This window comes from Danio rerio, chromosome 2 (genome assembly GCF_052040795.2).
Source record: "Danio rerio strain M-AB ecotype USA chromosome 2, GRCz13ab, whole genome shotgun sequence".
Classification (NCBI taxonomy): domain Eukaryota; kingdom Metazoa; phylum Chordata; class Actinopteri; order Cypriniformes; family Danionidae; genus Danio; species Danio rerio.
Window position 1 is genome coordinate 55842028 of NC_141022.1, and position 14423 is coordinate 55856450.

General features: G+C 34.3%; 1 protein-coding gene and 1 long non-coding RNA gene across 6 annotated transcripts in view; one reads left to right on the forward strand and one right to left on the reverse strand.

The window, feature by feature from the left end:
• plpp2a (phospholipid phosphatase 2a) overlaps nucleotides 1-14423 on the forward strand; it is a 77325-nt gene that overhangs the window by 48411 nt on the left and 14491 nt on the right. For all 5 annotated transcript variants that reach the window (XM_087241573.1, XM_087241575.1, XM_087241574.1 and 2 more), the window contains exon 2: nucleotides 8651-8802. In XM_087241573.1, the coding sequence (XP_087097699.1) occupies nucleotides 8651-8802 (152 nt within the window). The remainder of the gene's footprint in view (nucleotides 1-8650; nucleotides 8803-14423) is intronic.
• LOC147846543 (uncharacterized) lies at nucleotides 2923-8003 on the reverse strand. Its single transcript, XR_015479096.1, has 3 exons — nucleotides 6613-8003; nucleotides 4208-6434; nucleotides 2923-3726 (listed from the first exon to the last, which is right to left on the reverse strand). It is a non-coding gene; the product is annotated as an uncharacterized LOC147846543 (long non-coding RNA).

The following is a 14423-nucleotide window of genomic DNA, read 5'->3' on the forward strand; positions in this document are numbered from 1 at the left end:
CAACAGTGAGCCTGGGTTGTTAAAGAATTATGTTGGTTTAAAGCAACCCAGCATTTTTTTTTTAATGAATGTTGGGTTAAAGCAACCCAGCATTCTTGCAATATGGTTACCTTTGCCAATATTAGTTAATTTGCAAAACGGATAACTCTTGTTTTAAGATTTTGACTCAATGTAAAACATGATTTTTAAAAATGAAGTATAAAAACATCAGCTTTCGCCATTTATATAAATTAATAAGAAAATTAAAAAGGCTCATCAAACTCTTCAATATTAATACATAAGCAAAATCAAATGAATAATTTATTATTTATTTATTAGACTTAATCTATTAACATTTTATGGACCTGAAATATTGATCTAATTTAATATCTATTGGAATAGTAATGTTAAGAGTGGTTCATTTTAACTTTTATCAACACATTATTTAAATATGTATATTAAAATGTATACAAAATGAATTAAAAAGTATAACCCCAAGTAAAAATAATATATATATTTTTAAATAATATATTTTAATATCCCAAGTAATTGTAAAGACCGCCACTGTTGGAGCTTCTGTTTGATAGTTTTCTGTTGAAGACCCTCAGAGCTGCTTGTCATCCGTTCACAGACAGCTTTACAGTCTTTGTGAAATGTGTGCGGTTTGCTGCTGCCATTGTGTCAGTGTTATGAATCTGAGCCCGTTTTTTTTTCCCTTTTACAGCTCTGTCCGGGTTTATGGACATTTCCTTTTGTGCAAAAAAACGCTGTTCTTTGTGCCTGAAAACAATGCAGAGCTTACTCAACACATGATAAACCTTTCACTGGTGTTTCTTGTTGGAACTAAAACGGGGATTTTTCTGTCTGGAAATAGACTGTGGGTGAACTTACAATTGTGCATAAATGAATCATTTATTTTGGAGGCATGGTGGCTCAGTGGTTAGCACTGTCAACTAACAGCAAGAAGGTCACTGGATCGAGTCCCGGCTGGATCAGTTAGCGTTTCTGTGTGGAGTTTTCTAATGTTGGCATGGGTTTCCCCTACAGTCCAAACTAGGGGTGTAACGATTTATCGTTGTATGATTTATTGCGATGCAAAAATGTCACAATATGCATCGTGGCGTTATGACGATTTGATTACGATATGACGTCCGTTTTCTCTTATTAGTTGAGCTGTTTGCACGTGAGCTACGTTCCACCTGCTGTCGCACGTGAGTTCAGATTGCAGCAGCAGTAATGTTAGCAGACCAAGATGAGTGGAGGTGAAATAGAGGATGGCCCATCCTCTCAAAATCAGACGTCTGGCAACATTTCAGTTGTACAGTCATTGCTTTAGACTCATCCGCTTTTTGACACGCATACTGGGTCAAACATCTTAAGTTTTAAAGACTTCACAGTGATTTACATACTTTGCACAGCGACATGGATACCTACTAATGGTGTTTAAAGAGTCACATACTGTATTTATAAGGTACAATTCACCCTAAAATATCATTCTGTCTTCATATAATGATGTATTGGCGGCCGCAAAATCACACATGACGTGAGCTGACCGTGAGCTGTTACTACAGAGGGCGGAATATGATAGACGGGCGCGTATGGCAAGCCGTTTTAGCATTTAAACCTTTGTTCTGACTATCCATAAATATATTTAGAGATATCTCTAATTATATTTTGACTAGTCATAATTATAATTCGACTAGTCAGAATGACAATTAGAGATATCTGCAATTACAATTGTACTAGTACGAAATCAGATTGGAGATATCTGCAAATATATTATGACTAGTCATATTCCTCCATTGACTTCCATTGAAAAATATTTGCAGATATCTCTAAATGAGTTTTGACTAGTCACAATTGTAATTAGAGATATCTCTAAATGAATTTAATTAAATATGAATTAATACCTGGAAATGTGGATTTTTTTTTTTTGCGCACACAAAAAACGCAAGTGACCAAGCAAAGCCTTAAGCTCTTACTGTTAAATTCAATTGAATAGAAAGTTGTTTTTTTTTTGCACCTTTACTTAAATTGTTCCTTAATTTTGTCTGTCATTTCAATAATATTTTTATATTTATATATAAGTTTTAAAATTGTTTTATTTTCCAGAGACAGGCCTGTTTAATTTATTTTCTTAAAGAAGGTTCAGTTTAACAAGTTGAAACAAAAGAAATACATAAAAAATAGTTTACTTGGTAAAATTTGCATTTCAGTTCAATTTTCAATTTTTATTTCAAATATCGCGATACATATCGAATCGTGAACATTATATCGTGATACACATCGTATCGTGAGCTGAGTGTATCGTTACACCCCTAGTCCAAACACATGCACTATAGGTGAATTAAATTGATCTAAATTGGCCAGTGTATGAGTGTGTGTGTGTGTGTGTGAATGGGAGTGTGTATGGGTTTCCCAGTACTGGGTTGCGGCTGGAAGGGCATTCGCTGCATGTAACATGTGCTGGAATAGTTGGCGGTTCATTCCGCTGTGGCAACCCCTGGTAAATATGGGACTAAGCCGAAGAAAAATGAATGAATAAAAAATGTATTATAAATGGGAAAACATGAATATACAGTGTTGTCACTTTTCTCACTATAAGTGAACTTGCAAGTTTTTTTTTATCAAAGTGTCAAAACAAAAAGATGTTTCAAAATTCACACACTTTTAGGTATTTTAAGTACCTTTTTTGGACTTTTTGTTTTGTAAGTGTACACACACACACACACACACACACACACACACACACACACACACACACACACACACACACACACACACACACACACACATATATATATATATATATATATATATATATATATATATATATATATGTGTGTGTGTGTGTGTGTGTTTGTGTGTATAAACATATACAACTTTGAATGTTCTTGAAAATTCTAAATATTTCTGGATTTACAATTTATAATTTTATGTTTGAAGAAAAAAAAATTATTGTGAAAATTGTTGATGAAATTTCCTCTAAATGTAAATAAAAATGTTCTGAGAATATTCTTTTATATATTTTAGAGCTGATTAATATAATATATTCTGTTAATACCTTTTCAAGATAATTTTGAGTTTTTTATTTATTAATTAATTATGTTCATTTTGTTATTTTTGATTTTTGCATGTTAATTAATGTATATGGCTAAGAAAAAAACTAATTTAAAATAACTTAATAACTAGTTGATCATTTGGAGAAATGTCAGATGGTAGATTTTTCCCATGAATCATCTGTCGAACTGCATCCCAATTCATCACAATCATCACAATTCCTTTTGGAACCATCATGGACCCAAGATTCTCATAGAAATCAGTCAAGTTTGGTGAAGGAAAAATCATGGTTTGAGGTTGTATTCAGTATGGGGGCATGTGAGAGATCTGTAAAGTGGATGGCAACATCAACAGCCTGAGGTATCAAGACATTTGTGCTGCCGTTACATTACAAACCACAGGAGAGGGCAAATTCTTCAGCAGGATAGTGCTCCTTCTCATACTTCAGCCTCCACATCAAAGTTCCTGAAAGCAAAGAAGGTCAAGATTCTCCAGGATTGGTCAGCCCAGCCACTAGGCATGAACATTATTGAGCATGTCTAGGGTAAGATGGAGGAGGAGGCATTGAAGATGAAGCCAAAGTATCTTGATAAACTCTGGGACTCCTGCAAGAACGCTTTCTTTGCCATTCCAGATGACTTTATTATTACGTTATTTGAGTCATTGCAGAGATGTGTGGATGCAGTCCTCCAAGCCAGGGGTTCCCAAACTTTTCAGCCCGCGACCCCTAAAATGAGAATGCCAGTGACTCGTGACCCCCAATATTCTCTGAGGTGGTGGTTATAAATACAGAAACCTTGTATGCAATGACACACACACACACCAATAGGCCCAAGTCTATTCTTTGTTTTTTTTTTTTGTTTTTTTATGTATGTCAGTGCTGTAAATGGGCTAGAAAGTTTAACCTGGTGTTACAAAATCTGCTGCATCTGACAGTATTGCTGTGTCTTTAGTATAATGTAATTACCCAAATAGTCGCAATCCAATAGAACTAGTAACTATAAGCTACTATAGTAACTATATAGTTCATAGTAACTATTATTGATAAAATACAGTAAGTCTTAAGGTTTAATAAAAATTAATTGATTTTTGAAAATTACCAGGCGACCCCCCTTCATTGTCCTGCGACCCCTCGGGGGGTCCCGACCCCCACTTTGAGAACCTCTGCTCCAAGCCAACGGGATTCAGACACAATATGCATTCTTTTTCCACTGCAGTATGACTTTATATTCTATACTGGACATTATTTCTGTTAAGTGACAAGACTTCTGTCTAAGCAAAGTCAGACCTTACTGTCCTAATTAAATCATTAAAAATCAAGCCATGATCATATTTTATTTTAGTCAATTAAGTGTAATCTAGAGGCCTTTACCTTTCATAAAAGCCACTACTGATATCAAATGATCAACTAGAAGTCAAGTTATTTCTTGTTGTTCCTAAAACTTGGAAAGGCAGCAAGACTTTGTGACTTTATATGTTTATTTATTTAATTTGATTACTTTTAAAATGACAACTACACTTGTTTTGTCTTTTTATCCTTTCTTGATAATTCACATAAATCACTTTGAACGATTTATGTTAAAAAATAAACATTCCTAGCCTATAACAATTTTTATAGCAAGTTTTCCTTATAGAGTGTGCATGTTTTGACCTTATTTGACATAAATGGTTTGATGTTTCCAGTGCAGTGACATTTACACGTTTAAGTTAAGTATCCAAAAAACTTCTAAAGGCCACATTTAAGAGCCTTTCGAGAGCACATCTTTAAACTTGCTTTGACTTTGAATCTGTCATCTGGTTCAGTACATCTGCTTCAGCGCTTGTGTGTGTGTGGATCCAAGTAACACAATATGACTGGACTCCAAGGTCCTGATCCTTGGAAAAGTTAGCATTGCTTTGGGAATATAAAATATGTTGATGAACTTCTGAGATTCTGCAAATATATTTCCCTCAGCCTTTTTATCCACAGATCATTTTCCCCTAGACAATCGGTGCAAAATCTGATGGCCATTTTTTGCCGTCCGATGGGAAAGGAGCTCCATAGTTTATAAATATTCCCTGGTTCTCATGATTAAAAAAATAGTAGATATGCACATGTTGGACTCATAAGTCTGTGTTTTCCTGGTTACAAGATACTGTTGTGGGCATCTGATGAAATGAAATCTGGTGCCGTGACCCTGGTCATAATTCTTCCTGAATCCGGAGGGTTTTCCAGCATCTCTGAATCCACAACATATGTTAGATGTTTGTGATTAGTCAGTGTCTTGATGTGGAAAGCCTTGTGATCTGTTCTACACTCGCTGTGTCCATTTTCACATTGTGAGGCCTGTTTCCTATTAGGACTGCACTATATATCGTTTCAGCATCAATATCTCAATGCCTGTTTCTCAATATGTGTCCTTAAGTGATCTTACGTTCTTGTGTTTCGTTGTATGACCATCAATAGTACTGAGTTGTGGTTGGAAGGGCATCCACTGCGTAAGCCATATGCTGGAATAGCGACCCCTGATAAATAAGGGACTAAGCTGAAGGAGAATGAATTAATGTATTGTGCAAAGTACATGTTCAGGGCTTATCCTAAGCAGTATACCAGCTATGTTGGCCTAAGACTTTTGCACAATTATATAATCAATCAGCCTCTTTTATTAAAAAACAAACAGAAAATATAGGAAATATGTTCAGTAAAACCACAACAGCTCAACATTTCCTCTTCCAGCTAAAGTCTATGTTTAATGTGGCTTCCTTTGGCTTCAAGCACAGCTTGAACTGTTTTGTTTTAATTGTCCTGACATTTTCTGAAATAATAATAGGCTGTGTTATAGCAGCACTTTCCAGAGTACTTCTTTAGGTTTAGAGTGTCTTATCTTTCTTTTTCTTTCCACCTCATTCAGTCTCCATAATATTCAGATCTGGACACTGTGGAGGCCAGTTCATGACAATTTCATCAGCTGTTTCTTTTTCCAAATAGATTTTCTCTGCAATTAGCGGATGATTATCATGCTGAAAATTTAAACTATTACCACTGAAGTCTTTTCCAGAAGGAATGCTATAATAGATTAAAACCTATCTGTACTTTTCAACATTCACAATTCCATCAATCCAGATAATATTGCTAACAACACTGGTACAAAGGCAGCTCAAACCAGGGCAAACAGCCTCTCTCCAACATTATTTCACATGTCTTAAACAGTTAAACCAAAATAATTCAAACTCCAACCAAACTCCTCTCCTAGCAAACCATACATCAACTCAAACATCATTTATTCACCCTGTATTAATCTCAATTAAAAAAATTGATGAAAACGTTTACACTTATGACGTTTATTGTCACATTTATCCATTATACCAGCAGGAAAACAACAGATTTAGTGTTGGTCTGAAATGTTTGCACAGTACTGTATATCCATTTATTCATTTTCTTTTCGGCTTAGTACCTTTATTAATATGGGTCGCCACCGCGGAATGAACCACCAACTTATTTAGCATATGTTTTACGCTGCGGATGCCCTTCTAGCTGCAACCCTTCACTGGGAAACATCCATACACTCTCATTCCCACACATTCACTACGGACAATTTAGCCTACCCAGTTCACCTAACCACATGTCTTTGGACTTGTGAGGGAAATCGGAGCACCCAGAGGAAACCCAAGCGAACACGGGGAGAACATGCAAACTCCACACAGAAATGCCAACTGACCCAGCCGAGGCTCGAACCGGTGATTTTCTTGCTGTGAGGCAAGAGTGCTACCCTCTGCGTCACCATGCTGCCCGTACTGTATATTAAAAATAAAAAAATACAATAATTTGTAAAAATGCTGTAATGTTTTTAACAGTTTTGACATTTGACGCAGCATCTCCTGAGTTTGTTCTTCTGAGATACAGTAACTTAACAAGACCATTCTCCACAAGAAAGCGAGTCCTGTGTTCTTGCAATTGAGAAAGAGCCAATGTGAACATTGACAATAATTGAATCGCAGGATTTACTATAGTGATGTCAAAAGTATCGAGTTTGGTACCGTGTGGTACTGAAATTTTAAAAACGTCCATTTCCTGCTACCATTTGAGCGCTGTTGAGCATGTTCTTAAACACTGCTGATTGGCCTTCGTGTTCATGTGCTCAAAAGAAATGACTGTGATTGAAGGTCATTGGTTCCCCACTCTTCACTGCTGATCACCAAGTGCAAACACAGATACACGAACATGAAGCAAAGTCGTTTTTTGAATGAAATTTTTTAACTAAATGGAAAAGCAACGTGAAATAAAACAATAATCAAACGAAAGCAAAAAATAATTTACTGAAGTAAAACTAGGAAAAGAATCACACAAAAAAAACCTAAATCAAACTAACAAAAATCCCTGAAAAACAAACCGAAATAAAATAATAAACGAAACGAAAGAATTAAATAAACCGTTTTGTTTTAAACAAAAACTAAAACTATATTTTAAAAAATTATCAATTACTGAAATAAAATTAGAAAATAAATCACAATAAATGAAAAACTAAAACTGATTGAAACTAAAAACGAACTGAAATGAAAATAATAATAAAACTAAAAATATTGGTCAAAAAAGGTAATATACTTAAATCAAATTAGAAAACGAAAAGAATAAAAACTAAAGCTGAATAAAACTTACAAGTCACTAAGAAATGAACTGAAGTAAAATAATTATTAATAAAAATCACTGAAAAAGAAACTAAGTAAAATAATATTTAAACTAAAACTAAAAAATATTTGTCAAAAATTGTATTTACTGAAACAAAATAAAAAAACACAATAAACAAAAAAAAACTAAAACTGAATTAAACGAAAAACAAAATAAAATAATAAACAAAAAATAAACAAATTGTTTCAATTTAAACAAAACTAAAACGGTCAAAAAAATGTTTTCTTTAACTAAAATAATATTAGAAAAAAACACAATAAATGAAAAACTAAAACTGAATGTACCTCACAAAATTCACAAAAAATGAACTGAAATAAAATTAACAAAAAATAATTAACTAAAATGAGTTTATTTACTGAAAACAAGAAATAAATAAATGAAAAAAAAAACAAAAACTGAGGCAGGCATCGAAAAACAACCTGAAACAAAATAATATTTAAATTATAAACTAAATCTATTTGTCAAATAAATGTTATTTACTAAAATTAAAAGCAGAAAAAAAATCACAATAAATTAAAAACTAAAACTGGCACTGAAAACAAACCAAAATAAAATAATATTTAGCACAATAAATAATCGCTTTCATAATGAAAAGGCACTTATTTTGTAGCTACTGAATATGTATTAGTAAAAAAAATACTAGTATCCAAAAAGTGTGGTGTATAGATTAAATGTTGAAACAGTGTGCCATCTGTAAATATCACCATATCACCATAGTTTTCTATAACTGCACTTTATAACTTATTCCTGTATCCTGCACTTGCTGCTATTGCACTGCTGGTTAGACCTAAACTGCATTTCGTTGCATTGTACTTGTACATGTGTAATGACAATAAAGTTGAATCTAATCTAATCTAATCTAATCCATGTCTGATGATTTATTTTGATGTGCGTTCCTGAGCCGGCTATCTGAGCTCAATAATGACTCTGTTGTTTGTGTTTCAGTGGCGATGCCATTCATCATAATGACCATCATGTACCGGCCGTACCATCGAGGTGTTTACTGCAACGACGAGACCATCCAATACCCCTACAGACCAGACACCATCTCTCACAAAATGATGGCGGCCGTGACCATCTCCTGCTCCGTCATTATCGTAAGTCTCAATGGTTAAACGACAAAATTCAGAAAGCCTTGTTTTTAGCGACACCGGTGGCCATTCAGTGAACTGCAGCGGAAATATATTTCTCACATTCATGCACATGAGATTTAATGTGGTTCGGTGTCTCGCTATACTCAGAGTGAAGTTCTATTTCAATCTTTTATTAGAAGTTAACTCAAGTTGGAAATACCTTTGCAGTGGCATATAGCTGAAAGCAAAGACATTAAAATTAAAATGGACTTTTTTTTCCCCAAATATTTCTGAAGTGATTTTAACAGAGCAAGGATTTTTTTCACAGTATATAATATTATATTTGTCTTCGGGAGAATTTTCTTTTCTTTTAATTTAGGAGTAATAGTGGATATAACAGTTCTGTGTGGTTCTTGAATCTGATTGGCTGATAGCCGTGCCATATTCTGCCAGTAACAGCACCAGTCCAGTCTCTTAACTCTTCAACATTCACCCTTGTCTATTACTCCGCCCACATACAGCAACAAGCAGAGGACACTCTACAATTTTACAAATATTGCAGCTGTTGGACAGCATAATGTACTTTTGAGGCTTTTTTTAGTTGAGAATGTTGTTTAGATGGCAACTATACAGTTTATTTATAAAGATAGTGCCTATTTTAAATATTTATCATTTCTGAAAGACTGGCGGCCATCAGCCTGTCCTTGAGCAAAAACGGTTGACAATGTTCATCCACAAGATGACGACAGAACGCATAATAAGCCCTAGAGAAAAACAATGTAATTTCAAACTACAGCTGATCAAATCATTATTAAATAAGTACATTTTTAAGTCCATCTCTCTCTTTTGTATGTTGTAGTGCTGTATTTATAATATAGTAATATTGTGATCTCGCGATTGCAACAGAGAAATACTGGCAAATCTCTGTAGACTGATGATATTTCATGATGTTTAGCCTTATAATCTTAAAATGTGAGCAAATCATCTGTTTTGTCATCACTTTAGACATTACGCTAGAGAATCATTTAAACACTAGCTCTATAGTTACGTTGGTGAATGAGTAACAGTTTCTGCTGTTTTGACGTCAGCTGCAGATGTGAATAAATGGCGGAAGAAAGTAGTTCCTTATACAAAAGGGTTTTGAGACTCTGCATGTTTGATTTTCTTTTTTATACACATGATTATGCTGTTTAATTGTTGTATAAACGTAATATTACACTTGTAGCAGTGCGATGTGGCTTTATATCATCACTGGTATAACACTAATGCACGCCTCCCACTAGTGCCAATATACAGCCACATCGCACTGCTACTCATGTGATATTGCTTTTATAAGTTTTTCGCATGGTTTTAAAAAGTCTAAAATTTAAAAATCAAAATTTAAGGCCTTAAAAAGTCTTAAATTCGCTGTTCTAGGTCTTAAATATTTTTGCACAGTTCTTATTTTTCCGATGTCCATGTAACGCTGTTATAATGTTCATATAACATTAATGTTCATTTAAATTATGATTTGTTGTTGTCGCTAGGTTTTCGGGGTGTTGTAGTACTTTATTTTACTTGTCCAATTATATTTTGCAGAATTACAACATCAAAAAAGGTCAACTTGCAATAGCCAATCTCAATGCGCGCAGCGACTGTGATGTCATCGATGTGTTTGCGGAGGTTCCCTGTGGTTGCGCGCCACGTGATTTCGGCTGGCGGAGTATGGCAATATTTTACTGACAAATGTCGTAAGCGCAGTATTACAAGTCGGGAGCGCATTCATGTAATACTAGAGAGCGAATCTCTTTGCTCACACGCCAGTTTCCTTTGTTCGTGGACAACTTCTTGCGTGCACTCAAAACACTCGCAGCTCATGTGTAAACGGTCTACTCTAGCTCTGTCGGACAATGCGGATTCATATATTTTGTGTCTTGTGTTTCCTCCTCTTTTCGTGCTTTTGCTCTCCAGAGATGCTACAGCATACTGTAGTGTAGTATTAACTGATAAAAGTAAATACAGTGTTGTTTTACTACAATAAAGTGTGGTGAATTGTAGAATAATAGACCCTATATTGTAAAAGAAAAACTACAGCACTGGGTGGTTTGTTTATGTTACACTTGTTGTGTTACCACAGCAACTATGGTATTACCACAACAGATTAATTGAATAATATGTAATATGTAAGTCTATTTTAGTATTTTGGTGATTGGTATTAAATAGTGTACTAATATAAATCATATCAAAAAACACAAAAGGAAGAGGGAACAGTGTACTTAGAGCGCACAAGTGCATTTGTGCACGATCAGTGTATATTTAAAAGTGAGAAAATTTGCAGTTTTGTCCACAAACAGGAAATCGGTGCACGAGCAAAGAGATTCGATTGCTTGTATTACATGAATATGCTCTTGACTTGTAATACTGCGATTACGACATTTGTCTGTGAAATAACCCCTAGTGGAGCTAATCGAATTTTTTGAGACTCGGGTGAACAGTTCGCGTGGCACCGCATTTGATTTGAATTGAATATGAAACAGAGATTTTGTACATAAACCTTGTACATAAAAAAGAAAATCAAACACAGATAGTCTAAAACCCTTTTGTATTAGGAACTACTTTCTTCCGCCGTTCATTCACATCTGCAGATAACGTCAGAACAGCAGAAGCCGTTACTAATTCACCAACGTCACTTTAGAGCTAGCGTTTGAATGATTCTCTATAGCATATAAATTTTGGCCACATTTTAAGATTATAATGCTGAACGTGACATGAAATGCCCTTCGTCTACAGAGATTTCTCCCTACAGTATATTACAGTCTACAGTATTTCTCTGTTGCCATCGGTATTGTGACGGGTGCAAGGTGTCCCAGCGTTTACCCGGAGACTTTAAGGAATAAAAAAAGGAGACAGAAACTATTTCGCTTTTCATATTGGACTTACAAGTCCAATGAGTTGGCAAAAGGAAAAGACACTCAAACATCCGTCGCAAAATAAAATGTTGCATTATTGTAATAAAAGAGTGATACTGAACTGAACTCCCATACATGCGTGCTTACATCTAAAAGGTAAAAACAAACAGAGAAAAACAGAGCAATCACTAACTTACCAGACTGCTGTTGTGTTTGCGATAAGGAGGTACGAGGCTGAATCCAGCTTCTTATTTGCAGCTTCTTATTGACTCTATCTGGTCCTCCTTAAAAACCATGAGGCTTCCGTTTTTCAGCTTTTTTTCACGCTCAAGAGAACACATTGAGCAAGGCACTATTTTTTACAAATGAACTGCATAGTTACAATCTAAACAACTACATTCTTGACTAAAAAAGCCTTAAAAGTACATTTTTTGTCTAACAACAGTAATATTTGTCAAACTGTAGTGTCTCTGCTTGTTGCTGGCTGTATGTGGGCGGAGTAATACACAAAGGTGAAGGGTGAAGAGGACTTTGTGTGATGTTACTGGCAAAAAATTGCACAGCTATCAGCCAATCAGATTCAAGAACCAGACAGAACTGTTGTATTTATACAACTATTATACAGTTGTGTCAAAATGTTATTTATTTATTTATTTATTTATTTTTAAATATTACCCAAATTATATTTAACAGAGCAAGAACTTTTTCAAAATATTTCTGATAATATTTTTTCTTCTAGAGAAAGTCTTATTTGTTTTGTTTTGGCTAGAATATAATCAGTTTTTAATTATTTTTAGAGCATTTTAAGGACAGTATTATTAGCCCTCTTAAGCAATATACCTGGATATATTTTTCCATTGTCTACAGAACAAACCATCATTATACAATGACTTGCTTAATTACTCTAACTAGCCTAATTAACCTGGGTTTAGTCTTTAAATGTCACTTTGAGCGTAACACTTGTATCTTGAAAAATATCTAGTCAAATATTATATAATGGCATCATGGCAAAGACAAAAGAATTTGGAAATTACTTCATATAACTGCTGGAGAGGAAAGAGACAGCTGTGTTGATTTTGAAAGGAATGTTCTGTGTTGTGTTTGATTGTGTAAAGATGCAGGTTGGTTTGTATTATTGTCAGATGTCCTGAGAGAACACTGTGATTAGTTCAGTGTGATTCATCAACTCTCACTGTGAGTCATCTACAAAGATATTTACTCAAGGCAAGTTTTGTGCAACACATTCAGTACACAATGGCAATTCAAAGTGCTTTTTATAAATCATAACATATAACAGTTTTCTCGCCATAGACTTCCATTCATGCACATGTGAATACGACAGACTGGAAACGCAAGCTCGTGCGACAAGTTTTGCAGTTTGCTGTGTTGGAAAGTAGGGATGTCCCGATCAGGTTTTTTTGCTCTCAAGTCCGAGTTTGGGTCATTTGATTTGGAGTATCTACGGATACCGAAACCCGATCCGATACTTCTATAATATATTAAAAAAAAGAAACAAAGCAAAAGAGCAAAGAAACGGATCCAGGATGTTCCTTATTTTGAATCTTATGCACCTTGTTTTAATGTTCAACAACTCTGTTACCCCGCAAGCACACAACATCATAAGACGTTAATAATAGGTTAGATTTAGGTCATGACGTCAGGTAACCAAAATTCAATGTCTAGCCAGCCTTTAAGGACGTTATTTTAATATTTTTTTTTTGAGCATATATATATATATATATATATATATATATATATATATATATATATATTATACAATTTCAGTCAACAATATAAAAAAGGCTCAAATATTTTTGTGTAAATATACATATAAAACAAAGCAGAAAAGACAAACAATGTGGAAGTATAATACAATTTTGTAGCAAGAAGTACAATAAGTTTATATATTAAAAAAAAAAAGAAAGAAAATACGTGTTTATACAGATACTGATTGGAAGAAGTCTATGAAGGGTTGCCAAATATTATAAAAACCTGAGAGATTGTCCTTCAACAGATATCTAATTCTTTCTAGATGTAAAGTATTGGAGAGATCTCAAAGCCAAATCCTTTCCATGACATCTAAAGTTATTATTTTTTTTGCAGTAATTAGAGTATGAAATGAACCGCTGTTGGGCTGAGGTAAATTTTCTAAATAACTCTGATGTGCCAAGAATAATCAACAATGATTCAGGTAACAGTGCAGTCTTAAAAATTCTTGACAATACATTAAATACATCAGACCAGTAGCTTGTGACCTTCGGGCAAGAAAAAAAGCATGGAAAAGTGTTGCATTGAGGGACTGACATTTATCACAGTTGGATAAAGTGTTTGGGAAAATGCTGTGGATCTTTACTTTTGAAAAGTGAAGCCTATGTATAATTTTGAATTGTATAAGACAATGTCTCGTATTATTGGAGCAGGAATGTATGTGTTCCTAAGATTCTTCCTATATATGGGTGCCCATGTCCTTCTCCCAGCTATCCTTATATTTATTGGATGGGGGGGGGGGGGGGTATTGTTTGTAATTTGTTATATATATATTAGAGATAAATTTATTTTTATATGGGGATATAGTGCAACATTCATCAAGCAAAGATTGTGGTTGTGTATCGAAATCTGGCATGAATTTTCGAATGTAATCTCTAACCTGTAGATATCTATAGAAATTATTGTTATGTAATTTGAACTTTGTTTGCAATTGTGCAGAGGAAGCAAATTTACCCTCAATATACAGGTCACGGATACAACATAATCCTA